The sequence below is a fragment of the Lepidochelys olivacea genome (assembly GCF_965140295.1).
Source record: "Lepidochelys olivacea isolate rLepOli2 genome assembly, chromosome: 1".
NCBI classification, from domain to species: domain Eukaryota; kingdom Metazoa; phylum Chordata; order Testudines; family Cheloniidae; genus Lepidochelys; species Lepidochelys olivacea.
The window spans coordinates 253,973,519-253,986,827 of NC_140411.1; the positions used below are offsets into that span (position 1 = coordinate 253,973,519).

The 13,309-nt window shown below is 38.1% G+C and overlaps 1 protein-coding gene across 4 annotated transcripts in view; it reads right to left on the reverse strand.

Moving 5' to 3' along the window:
* The window catches only part of SLC41A2 (solute carrier family 41 member 2), a 99,961-nt gene that overhangs the window by 9,041 nt on the left and 77,611 nt on the right, over positions 1 to 13,309 (reverse strand). For all 4 annotated transcript variants that reach the window (XM_084649849.1, XM_084649848.1, XM_084649847.1 and 1 more), the window contains 2 exons: positions 8,744 to 8,875; positions 6,693 to 6,841 (listed from right to left, as the gene is read on the reverse strand). In XM_084649849.1, coding sequence (XP_084505975.1) covers positions 6,693 to 6,841; positions 8,744 to 8,875 — 281 coding nt within the window. The remainder of the gene's footprint in view (positions 1 to 6,692; positions 6,842 to 8,743; positions 8,876 to 13,309) is intronic.

A 13,309-nucleotide genomic window follows, 5' to 3' on the forward strand; every position in this document is an offset into this window, starting at 1 on the left:
AGGTGTGAAAATTCCTCAGAGGGCTCTTTATTGGCTCAGCAGGAACCTGAAGCACAGAGGCAGCCTTTGAATGTTCAAAGCAGCTTGCTGTAAGACTGATGGTTTCATTACTCCAGTTTTGCCTTCATTTTATTGCTGGATGACAAGGCTGAAAATGAACCTTATTCTTTATGCCTAGCTGCAAATAGTTAAAGCAAAAAAAAAAAAAAGGATGACGACCATATGGCTATTCCAAGGGCATGTGGAGGAATTTAAATTTGACCGCTTTTGGAGGGGCACGTTAAACAAACACATACACATTAAACCAGGGGTCGGCAACCTTCGGCACGCAGCCCATCAAGGTAATCCACTGGTGGGCCACGAGACATTTTGTTCACGTTGACCATCCGCAGACATGGCCCCCGCAGCTACCAGTGGCCATGGTTCGCTGTTCCTGGCCAATGGGAGCTGCGGGAAGCAGCGGCCAGCACATCCCAGCGGCCTGCACCACTTCCCACAGCTCCCATTGGCCAGGAACAGCAAACTGCAGCCACTGGGAGCTGTGGGGAGCCATGCCTGCGGACGGTCAATGTAAACAAAATATCTCACGGCTCGCCAGTGGATTACTCTGATGGGCTGTGACCCCTGCATTAAACCACATCAATATACACACATACATTATATGTATAGAAATAAACAGCAGTGCACTCACCATTTCAACGAAAATCCATGCGTCATGGAGCCCTCTGAATAAATGTATCCACAATACTTGGCTGTGGTGGGGTCACAGAGCTCCTCTGGCCCTGGGGCCACGGAGGGGAGAAGGAGAGAGCTCCTCCAGCCAGGGCCAGAGGAGCTCACTCTCTCTCCCCGCTGCAGCCCAGGGGCTGGAGGAGTTCTGTGCCAATTACTGGGGGAGGGGGAGCCCTGAGTCCCTGCTTGCCCCCCTTTTGCATGTCCCTGAGCTATTCAATCATATATGCATTGTTGGTCCGTAGCCAGTCTGTATCTTCATGAAGAAGGTATCAAAAGCTTGGCTTTGTATAGTTTTCAGAAAACAAATATGTTCCCCCTCAACAATACAATACACACCAAACCCAAGCCATGTTTAAATCAATCTGCTGTCATGTTTGATTTTCAGCAATATACAATTGTTTGCCCAGACAATGTATGCTGTATTATTTGTGTTTTTCATAAAATGAAGTAATGTATAGGTTTCAGTAGGTATTTGTACATAGTGTAGACATAATTATAGTACTTATTTTGCATTACCAGAGAATGGTGCCATACATAAGTATGTGCTAGACTTTATATTATAAAACTATTTCTGAGGTTTTACACTCAATCTGAAAAAAGTATCCCTGAATGAAAATTGGTATACATTTTCTCAGATGTAATGTAAATAAAATGATTGAAATATTGACCCCATTGATGTTAGCAGAAGTTTTGCCATTGAGTTCAAGAGAGCCAAGATTTCAAGCAATAGATCCAAATAATTTATTTAGTTTAAAAGACATGGTAATTTACAGTTAGAGGAACAACAAAAGTTGTTTGCTGGGTTTTTTCATCTTTTGAAAATCAAAACAGCTTTGTTTATAAAATAATCATTAGTCCATAATACTGACTAGTTCACACTATTTTCAAAATCAAACCCAGTATTTACAGAAGTCAATAACTATGTTTAAAAAGTGATTGTAAATTCAGTGACTTTCTACAAGTTTTCTGTTACTACATACACATAGCATACTATTGATTAGTAATAACTAAATCTTTATTAATACTAATTTATATTTATGTAAACTAGGGCTCTTGATTAATCACAGTTAACTCACGCGATTGACTAAAAAAAAATTAATCATGATTAATCGCAGGTTTAATGGCACTGTTAAACAATAGAATACCAATTGAAATTTATTAAATATTTTGGATGTTTTTCTACATTTTCAAATATATTTTAGTCTGTGTTGTAATTGAAATCAAAGTGTTTATTACTTTTGATTACAAATATTTGCACTATTAAAATGATAAAAGAAATTGTATTTTTCAACTGACCTCATACAAGTACTGTAGTGCAATCTTTGTCATGAAAGTGCAACTTACAAATGTAGATTATTTTTGTTGCATAACTGCACTCAAAAACAAAACAAAGTCAAACTTCAGAGCCTATAAGTCCACTCAGTCCTACTTGTTCAGCCACTCACCAAGACAAACAAGTTTGTTTACATTTACAGGAGATAATGCTGCCTGCTTCTTAATTATAATGTCGCCAGAAAGAGAGAACAGGTATTTGCATGGTACTTTTGTAGCTGGCACTGAAAGGTATTTATTTGCCAGATATGCTAAACATTCATATGCCCCTTCATGCTTCGGCCATCATTATGGAGGACATGCTTCCATGCTGATGACGCTCATAATTAAATTTGTGACTGAACTCCTTGGGGGAGCATTTTATGTCCCCTGCTCTATTTTACTCGCATTCTGCCATATATTTCTTGTTATAGCAGCTCGGATGATGACCCAGCACATGTTGTTCATTTTAAGAACACTTTCACTGCAGATTTGACAAAACGCAAAAAAGGTACCAATATGAGATTTCTAATGATAGCGACAGCACTGGACCCAAGGTTTAAGAATCTGAAGTGCCTTCCAAAATCTGAGAGGGACGAGGGGTGGCGCATGTTTTCAGAAGTCTTAAAAAAAGCAACACTCCGATGCGGAAACTACAGCAACCGAACCATCAAAAAAGAAAATCAACCTTCTGCTGGTGGCATCTGACTCAGATAACGAAAATGAACATGTGTTGGTCTGCACTGCTTTGGATTGTTATTGAGCAGAAACCATCATTAGCATGGATGCATGTTCCCTGGAATGGTGGTTGAAGCATGAAGGCACATATGAATCTTTAGCACATCTGGCATGTAAATATCTTGTGACGCCAGCTACAGCAGTGCCAAGAGAACACTTGTGACACTGTAAACAAGAAGCGGGCAGCATTATTTCCTGCAAATACAAACAAGTTTGTTTAACCTGAACAACTGGCTGAACAAGAAGTAGGACTGAGTGGACTTGCAGGCTCTAAAATTTTACATTGTTTTATTTTTGAATGTAGTTTTTTGTATGTAATTCTACATTTGCAAATTCAATTTCCATGATAAAGAGATTGCATACAGTACTTGTATTAGGTGAACTGAAAAATACTATTTATTTTGTTTTTTACAGTGCAAATACTTGTAATAAAAAATAAAAAGTGAGCATTGCACACTTTGTATTCTGTGTTGTAACTGAAATTAATATATTTGAAAAATGTAGAAAACGTCCAAAAATATTTAAATAAATGGTGTTCTCTTATCGTTTAACAGTGGGATTAATTGTGATTAATTTTTTTAATGGCTTGACAGCCCTAATGTAAACGTATCATAATGACTCCATTCCCATAAATCTTTTAAAGTATATTACACAGAGAAGGCATAGAACATCTGGGAGTGAGCAAGTAGCAGAGACATATGAAGTGGACTGAATAAAGTAGCAGTGGAAAAGAGTATAAAGGTATTAGAAATAAGAAAGAAAGGAATGGATGAAGACAAAATTAACAGGGGATCAGGATAGGGAAAGAAAACACCCCATGGAAGTGCTCCAAAGACCACTGAATTTAACAGAAGCCACTGATTCTGTGGGCTTTGAATCACACCCAGGGAGGGGCGATAAACAGGAAGAGAGACATCACAATGGTGATGAAGAAGAATAAAGACAATTTGATGAGGTATTGTTGGGGGGCTACTCGGTGGAAGATACAGGGGGGTTGCTGTAGAGAGATTAGTTACATTAAACCGGCGGTTCCCATCACGATCAAAGCTCTGTTCTCCTTTATAATCATCTTGAAAATGTCAAGAGGTTTTTAGAGCTAGAAAAGTCATCCATTTTCATTTATTAAGCAGAATTTTAGTATACCAAAGGGACTATAAATAGATCCAATATGTGGCGATGATCACCATAACAGAAAGAAAATGCAAATATTCTACAACAGATTTTTGCCCTAAACGAATATAATGAATAAAGCAATAGGATATCAAACCTGCTCAGTTTAGACTGCCCATAACTGATTATTGCCCTTGGGTATTATTGCGTTCTGGCTATTGATATTCATTTGTTACCTCAGATATAAAAAAATCACTTTTAGCCTGTTAAAATGTAGGTCTTTCATAAAACAAGATGTATACTGATGATTTAAACACAAAGTGGAAACAACTACAAGTTCTGTAATTCAGTATGGACTAGGGGCTAGCTTGCAGATTCTTCATTGCTCAAGAGATTGTGATTTGGTTGATAACTGAAATGACAGTAATTAGCTGTGAGATTTTCCAATCTTACTATGTAGGCAAAACACTAAATCCTTTAAAAGGCTAACTGTTGAAGGAGGACAAAATATAAAAGTCCCAAGGGAAAAAAAGTAGCAGTGGAATTACAACAAGATTAGAGTTGATCTATGCATATCTCTGAAGAAAGGCCAGCAGAGAAGCACTGAGTTTGTAATTTCAAACTATTCTCATTACTATCAAGGTGTCTAGATTACGTCACTGGTGCTAAGCAGAAAATGAAAGGCAAGAAGCAAAGTGGTTTCATGTTAAAACAGAAGAAAACTAAGAAATGTGCTATTGCATGGGAGGCCCACTCTCTTAAGGTCCCAATAGGCAGTAAGAAAGAGCACCAGTATAACTGATTAAGGTGGTACAGATAATTGAAGATGTAATCATACTCAAGGGACAGGGAAGTGTCATTTATATGAAAATCTGAATTCTGCTAATTAAAGCTATACAAAACCTTTCTATATACCAGCATTATAAAAATGTGATTATATCTAGTATAACAAAAAGGGAATAAAGGAAGAGAAAAGAAACCACCAATGTAGTGGAATATTTTCATAAATTGACTAGAAATATGGGGTTCCTGACTGTAACTTTGCAAAAGACCCCTGAAAAATTATAGTGTGCAATAGTTGTGATTCAACTACTAAAGAACAACTGCAAAATGTCTGTCATGGCCCGAGATAGATGGTGGTAAAGGGAAAATCATCCACAAAAGGAAAAGCTGCAAGCTTCAGCCTCCCCTTGCTTATATCAGATTAAAAATCAGGATGGACTCTACAGATATCAGTGGAATATTACTACTGAAAAACTGGCATAAGTGAAAGGTGAATCAGGCCTTGCAATTTTCTTGCATTTTTGAACATGACTTTAAATGTATACTTATGCTGATGTCAATCAAGATTTTTCTTCCATGCCATTCTAAAAAGCCCGGTCTCCTCTTAGCATCTGCAGGTAGCAGCAAGAGAAACCTGAGACTTTCCAAAATGCCAATTCAAAACTGAGGGAAATGATAGGAACTATGCCAATATAATTATAACAGAAAAATATAAAATCAATTTCTTCCAGCAGTTCTTGACATATCCATTGCTTTGAGTGAAATCTGCATCAGGACAATGTAAAGTAAGTCCATGAGAAGGGGATGGAGAAGGAGAGATTAAACAAATCAAAGTGATATAATGGGAAAGAACAAGAAGTATGAAGGAAAAGAGTTAAAAATAATGGAATGGCACAGTTATATGCAAGGCCTTGAGTTTTCCAATTGTATACTAGGTGGAAAAATGGGGTTCTCATATAAAATTCAAATGCTAGCAGTTTGCAAAATCCATCTTTTTATCACTGAATTTCTAACTTCAGCATATCCAAAAAAATTAGTATATTTAAAATACACAATCCAGATGATTTTTTTTACCCATTTACAATTAAACTGAAACAACACCACTCCAATAAACACAGAAAAACGGAGTTCAGAACACTGAATTATAGTTTTTTTCATGTAACAGATTTGTTGACTATGATGATGTTAGTTTTAAAGATAACTTGGTAATAGTTATTTTAGAAGTAAGACCTACACTCCACATATGGATCTTTCAAGTATGCCCTTCATTTTTCTTTTTAAATATAAGTAAATGTTTTATTCAGCTCAGCAAAGTTTTAACTAAAACTTGACTGTAAATGAAACAATTAAATGTATAAGCTAATTTCTTTTTTTGGAGTGACTTCAGCTTACGCTATGACTATTTCAAAGGTTCCTTTCAACTGCTGATATTGCTCGGGCTAGAGACTTAAATAAAGCCAGCAAAAGTGATGCAAAAATGTTTAATGAAAACAATGGATGCACTTAACAATTATTATTCTGGTTACCGCTAAACTGACTTCACCTTTAATGAGTGTTTAAGAGATGCACACAAGCATATAGGTAAGACTGTTACGTCTGTGGGTTATGTTAACCAAGACTGTGATCCATTTTATTTGAATGAAACCACGATGAGAGCCTTTTTTAGGAATTTTTCATGGCCTACTTTCTATTAATAAAGGCCATATTCCTTTCCCATTGTTTAACATGATGCTTACTGGCTTTAATGGTGCTGACACATGAGAAACAGAGAAAAAGTACAGCATTTACTTGGGAAAATGATACAGTGAGGTGTCTGATGAGAAACACCCAAAATGCAGTTGTAGAAGCTGTTGGGTATATGTGAGAATAATTTATTACAAAGAGGGTGTGTGCCGATAATCCATAACATGGACACACATTCCCTATTGCTTCTACTCTTTACATATCTAAAAGCAAGTATCAAACATGGTATTCTTTGAGAACTAAAACATACTATACCCATTTTTTATTCTTACCTGTAACAGGGCTGCAAACAAATATACTGCTATAAAAATTGGAGTCAAAGAGGTATGACCACTTTTCATTAAATGGATGGTGTACAAGAAAATTAAATGCCCAGGAATCACCAAAAGGAGAAGAACTTGGGCTGATTTGTTATTTATTCCTGTAAATACAAAAAAAATGCAGTTTAGCCCTTTGAAAGCTGGAAAATATTTTTATCAATAATAGAAGGGGTGCAAATTGTACCCTTCTGGTAGGGCATGCATGATTTTCACCATCAAATTCCCTCAGAGTTTCTTCTATGTTTAGTGTCTGCCAGGGGATCAACAGGACCCCTGCCAGCAGAGGCTGCTGACAGTCTGCTCTGAATCAGACCATCCCCTGGCCACCTTGATTGGGTTCCTTACCTAAACATTACCACCCACTTTTAATTGCAGTAGGCCCCTATATGTTCCCTCAGAAGAGGCAAAGTTTTGGCTACCTTTACCTTCTACATAAAAGTCCCTCAGAGGACTTTTTATATTGCTAAGCAGTAACTTTACATTCACCTATTTTTTTATTTATTAGTTAGAAGTACATTTAATAAATATCAAAGAGCAACAGAAGCTACTCAAAAATCAACTCTTACCAAAAGCTATCACACATTTACAAATGGTACCTTCTGTTTTAAATTTAAGGAAAAACTGTGGAAGTCAGAGCAACCATTGTGTGGTTGATAACAACATGACTCGAAACTTCCCATTACAGTATCATCACCCGGATGGAATAAAACCATTATGACTTAAGCTAACAATGTGAAGCAGGAAATAAAAAGTTCTCAGCATCAGGGTAAAGTTTCAGCTACAACACTGTCTGCTGGTTTATAGAACAGTACTAGATAGCTGAAGGATACTTTTCCCAATTAGTAGTAAAGAGGGTAGAGAGAGTCAGGAAACAAAACAAGTTCTGGGAGAATCAAGTCTTAATATGATTCAATTCCTACAGGATAGGCTGACATATTACAGAATTTACACTTGAATGAATGAATGAAATTCCTTATTAGCCAAGAAAAGCGAGGCTCTACACTCAACTTGACGGCATTTCTTTGCTTCTCTGTACATAAAGTGATAATACCACATCTGATCATTTCCAAAATTTAAGGGAGTGGACAGAATCTTATTGATTTTTGGGGAAAACTGGAAAACCAGAAAATCTCAGCTTAGAGGAAAGTCAGACTACCTGGTGCTGCGGGCAACGGAATCTCTGCTGCTGCCTACACATATCAGAGGAAACAGCATAACTTGCTGTATGGGGAGACTGAGTAGCTAGGAGGCTAACAGACATGAAAGCATGGGGGGAAGGGTTTTTGGGGGGGGTGAGAGGGGAAGGTGGGGACTAGGGGATGGAGGGGGAAGCAGACACCTGAAGGCCAGTGGGTGGGTGATGAAGTGGAGTTGGGAATGGGAGGTAAGCAAGCATTCTAGAGGGGAGCAGTGGTCATGGTGAGGAAGCAGGGATCAGGAAGTGGGAGTGGTGCTGGTGATAAAGAAGGAAGGACCCAGAGAAGAGGGTCCAAGAGAGTCAGTGGGTGGGTTTGGGAAGAGAAAGCAGAGATTATTTATAATGAACCCAGTATTTAATCAGCACACTCTCCACAAATACTGGAAAGAGAAGGACACTGTGTGCATGTGCGTTGACTCCTAGCCAGGGCTTGACAGCGAGGGTAAACGGGGTGTTGGTAGGGAACGGGAGTGAACTTCTGAGGTTGGATGGGAGAGAAGTTAATGAGTTAATGGAGGATAAAAGGACAAAGCAGCTCTGAGTGCAGCAGTTTGGGGAGTGACTTTAACCCCTCTTGACTTCCATCTCTGCCCCTCAAACCCAGTTACACTTCTCCCACTCCAGCCCTATACACGACCTCCCTACCGCCCAATTGTTATAGATAGAGGAATCTTTCATTACTGTCTACCTATCACAGCAACAGCTGAATATGGTGCCTACTTTCATTGGGTGTACAGGTCGGTCTACAGAAGCAAAAAAGAGTGCAACAATCTAGTTGCAACAATTAACAACCACCAACACATACCTGAACCATAATAGGTTCTGCATGGGTAATAGCAACCCTTTGCTTCTTCTGGCAACTCTCCAGGAATGCTATGTAAATGGAGGTAGGTAGAAATTCTGCTAGCTTGAATTGCCACTAAATTACCACCAATACCTGAAACGGAAAAAGAAGACATCTTTCACTGATTCTTCTCAGACAGATAACAATTTATCAAACTTTTATCAACTGCTATTATACCCATCACACGGTACAAAGGTCAAAAGGTGAAAACATCTTCACCATGGAAATTTATGATTCTGCTTCTACTCAGGCCAACACTAAACACAATATGACTGGAAGACTCAGAATAAAATTGAACTCAGCTTTTGCCCAGATTTGATTTTCATGGAGTCATAGATATTTTAAGGCCAGAAGGGACCGATATGATCATATAGTCTGACCTCTTGCACAACGTAGGCCATAGAACCTCAGCCAGTAATTCCTATATCAAGCCCATACCTTCAGTTTAAGCTATACCACATCTCTTTAAAAAGATATCCGGTCTTCATTTAAAGACTAAATTGCTTTTGGAACCAATGCAAGAGAGCCATGATACCCTTAGAAGCATGAAAAGGACTGCATGCTGGTAAGGCAGTTTAATGGTTGCAGAATTCTATGGTCAGAGAATTCTGACTATTCATCTGCTGGAAGCCTGGATTCAAGAATTTTAAATCCATAATTGTCTTTGGAAATCAGGTATAGGTAAATAGAGAAGTTTTATATTATCCATCTTTATATTAAATTTTTCCAAATGATCTAATTTTTCATCACTTTTTCCCTTAAGGAATGAAAGCTTGACTATTATAAATATATTAATGTATTGGACAATAGAGTAGAATGTACCACTTTAAACCATCAAAGATCACTCCACTCAGGATAATAACTAAAAATGAGGGAGGGGGCAGAGAGTTTGATTCCAACAGCAGGCAGCTGATGAGAGTGGTATTTATTGTGGAGGCTCTGGACAATAGTTAAAGAGCTAAGGACACTATAAAGGGAAAAATATGAGAAAAACCTCGTATTTAAAAAACACTTAATCTAATCTAGGACCACACACCCCAGATGTCTTAAGCATAATCAGATGGTTACTACATAGCTTTGCTACTGGGCAGACGTTAAGGTTGTCTGGCTGCATTAACTGTGCATATCTGTACTTTAACATGTTTGGAATTCTTTTAAGTGAAATCTTAATGCTGAATTTCCAGTACTTGGTTTAGAGATGAAGACAACATCTCTAAATTTTTTCACCCTTAAGTTGTAAGTTCTTTCAGACGTAACTATTTTAATGTAGTTATTTTTGTCATGGAATACTGTTAGGATATCAATACTGAACCTAGACTCTCGAGGTTCTTAGGCAGCATACTTAGCTGTTGAACCATGACAGAGCACTTAAACACTACCGTGGACCAACAGCTTTAGTCCTAAAGGCCTACAGAGCCACAGCAACCAAACAACAGGCCTCTGATTGGATGGACAGGCAGTCCTCTCATTGGGAGCCTGGATAATACAAAGGCCCCAAGAGGAAGAGGAAGCTGTCTGAGCAATAAACCACTGCCTGCTCACTGCTGCCTAGATTGCCTCACCTGACCCTGCCTTGCTGCCTCACCCAGTCTTGTCTGACGACACTTTGTTGCCATGCTGCCTTGCCCTACCTTGCCTCTGTAACCTGCTAACCCAGTCCCTTGGATTGGATCTTCCAGTTACTGACCCCTGCGAGAACTCCAACCATTGCCCCGTACTGCCTCTGATACCAATCAACCTCTTGGCTAACCAACCACCCGCACACACTTTACTTCTTTGGACTGGCCCATGGCTCACCTCTGTAAGATTATTCTGAACTTAATTTTATTAGTAGTATTTTGCCAAAATATTTTAAAATAGAACACATTTGAAGTTAAGCCACTATATATAAGAATAGTGTACAGTGTATATATATTGTCAGTATAAAACAAAGTAGCTGCACCATACCAGTATAATGCCACATTTCTATGCAACAATTCTGGTGTTAATAAACCACAAGAGCATAGCCTCAAAATGGTAAATAGTTTTTTAAAAAAGTATTCTGAAATAAATCTATGGAAATAAGAGTCATAGGAAAGAAAATGACTTCTTCTGAAATTAAATAAAGAACCTCAAAATGTTTGGATAGCATTCAAAACTAAGATGTTTCTTTGAAGCTCTAGATTCAAATAATAGTTTGTAAGCAAACAACAAAAAATGTAGATAATGTTCACAATTCTGATAGGAAGATAGAAGTTATGTCAGGATAGAGATAGAAAGGACAAGACACAACAGAAAACTGAGCTGCAATTAGTCAATCAGAAATGTTCTTATTTCCCCAATTCCAAATTTCTGTTAATGGATTCCACAAGGACACATCCAAAGCGAGGGTAGGGTTGTTGTTTTTTTGTTTTGTTTTTCAATCAGGCTATTACTGCTGAATCCACTTGGAAGGAGACAAACTATTTCTGTAGGGAATCTGTAGAGTTTCTGAGCAGATATAGGAGTTTGATCTCTAGAGTTAGGCCAGTTCCATAATCTGGTGAGCAGAGGAGTAAATAAACAAAGTTATTCCCTTGTCTGCCCTCATCCAGGAACAGGAAAAGCCCTGGAAATTCTTCTTTTCTTACCTTCATGTTTCATTACAAAGAAAAATGTTTCCTGCAATGTAATTCCAAATTTATGGAGAAACCCTTCAGGGAGTCCCTGAGGCTTAAAATCCCATCCTGGAGCTTGAGGCTATTTCCCCATTTTGGGAGGAGCCAGTAGAAATCAAGGGGTGAAAAAGAAAATGAGCACCTGAAGAGAATTAGATCTTTAGAGGCTAAAGATGTTGCTGTAGTGGTCTTAAGGGCTGAAGAAAAGCTTATCTCTGGAGACCACATGAAGAGCTGGGAAACCCTCCGGGAATATTTATAGACACCTTTTTAGTGGGAACAGGAGAGGAACATCTGAAGACAGTGTGTGTTCGGAGAGGCTGCTTAAGACTTCAAAATCTCCTCCCCTCCCCGCCATCTTGAAGATTGCTGTGAATAAAAATCTAAGCTAGCCTTTGAAAGGCAGTTCTATCTTGCTGCTTCTAGAGATGTAACATCCAGGGTGACACAGGAAATGGATATAAATAACTTCCTGAAAGGTATAAAAATCTTGCATTGTGATTGATTGCCTCTTGCGTCAACAAATGTATTAAAAAGAAAGAGTAATAGAGGGTCTGAAGCTCTGTCCCTAATTAATAACAATGGAAAATGAGAAAGGCCAAGGTTAATATTGAGGAAAATGACTTTCTGCCTCTTTGGAAGGATAATACACAACTGACTAGGGGATAGACATGCAGACTGGTCTGTGAAATGTGGTCTCAGATGTTAAGCCTTTGAAAGATGGCTATTTATCATCATCAAGTGTCTTTGCATCCTCCATGAGCCATGTCTTAGAGGAAAACAGAAAATTGGTTTGAAAGAGGAAATAGTGGCCTTTGATTAAGGGAAACCTGGTAGAGACCCTGTTTTGATTTATTTTTTGCCTTCCTCTGCAGCATGGGGCTTGAGTCACTTGCTAGTTTGAACTAGTAAATAGTGGATTCTCTGTAACTTGAAGTCTTTAAATCAAGATTTGATAACTTCAGTAACTCAGCCAGAGATTATGAGCCCATTACAGGAGTGAGTGGGTAAGCTTCTGTGGCCAGGAATGTGTAGGTCAGACTAGATGATCATGATGGTCCCTTCTGGCCTTAAAGTCTATGAGTCTATAAATTGACACAGTCCCCCAGGACAATGAAAAGAGCAAAGAAATGGTATCCAGTTATCAAGGAAAGCTGACAGTATGGCCAAAGTGGTTAGACAGAGACTCTTTTCAAAAAAGTAAGCTGTTCACTTTTCTGTTTTCTCTGCAAGTAAGCTGAGAATGTCTTATCTTGTTAGCTTCTGAGAAATACAAAACTAGATGTTAAAGTAATTCTTTTATTTTAATACTATTTCTCTGTTTTTAAATAAATCTTGCTAAGATGACTGATGTATAGTTAATTTTATGCAGAGAACTCTGTGAACTCTAAGGAGAAGTACTGAAGAAGTTTCTGGAACCTACACACCTCCTCCTCAGTCTTGATCAAGGGACCTGGACAAAGGTGTCCTATCCCAGCGGCTTGTGTTGTCATTAAGCTTCTTTAGGCAAACACAATGGGGAGAAGCTGATGGACCAAACAGGACATGAGAGGTGGGGGTTTTGGTCACAAAGTCTTTCCATTTGTCTGGTGATCATCAAGTCATATTTATCAGTTTTGAAAATATTTCAGATTTAATTATCTAAATTCTCATCAGCTACAGAGTTAAGGATTTTAAAGTTATTCATACCTTAAGAGTATCATTCCCAAATGGAAAGGTATTTTTCTGTAGTAATATTCAATTTGTTTCTTCTCATAGCTGCTTTTTTTTTTTTTTTTTTTACCATGCCCATGAAATTACTCAGGCAGTACCAGACTAATTACATCACTGAGGGTAGCAGAAAACCATTAAAAGATACAGTTGTGTAGTTAACAACATTAGAAAAACAACA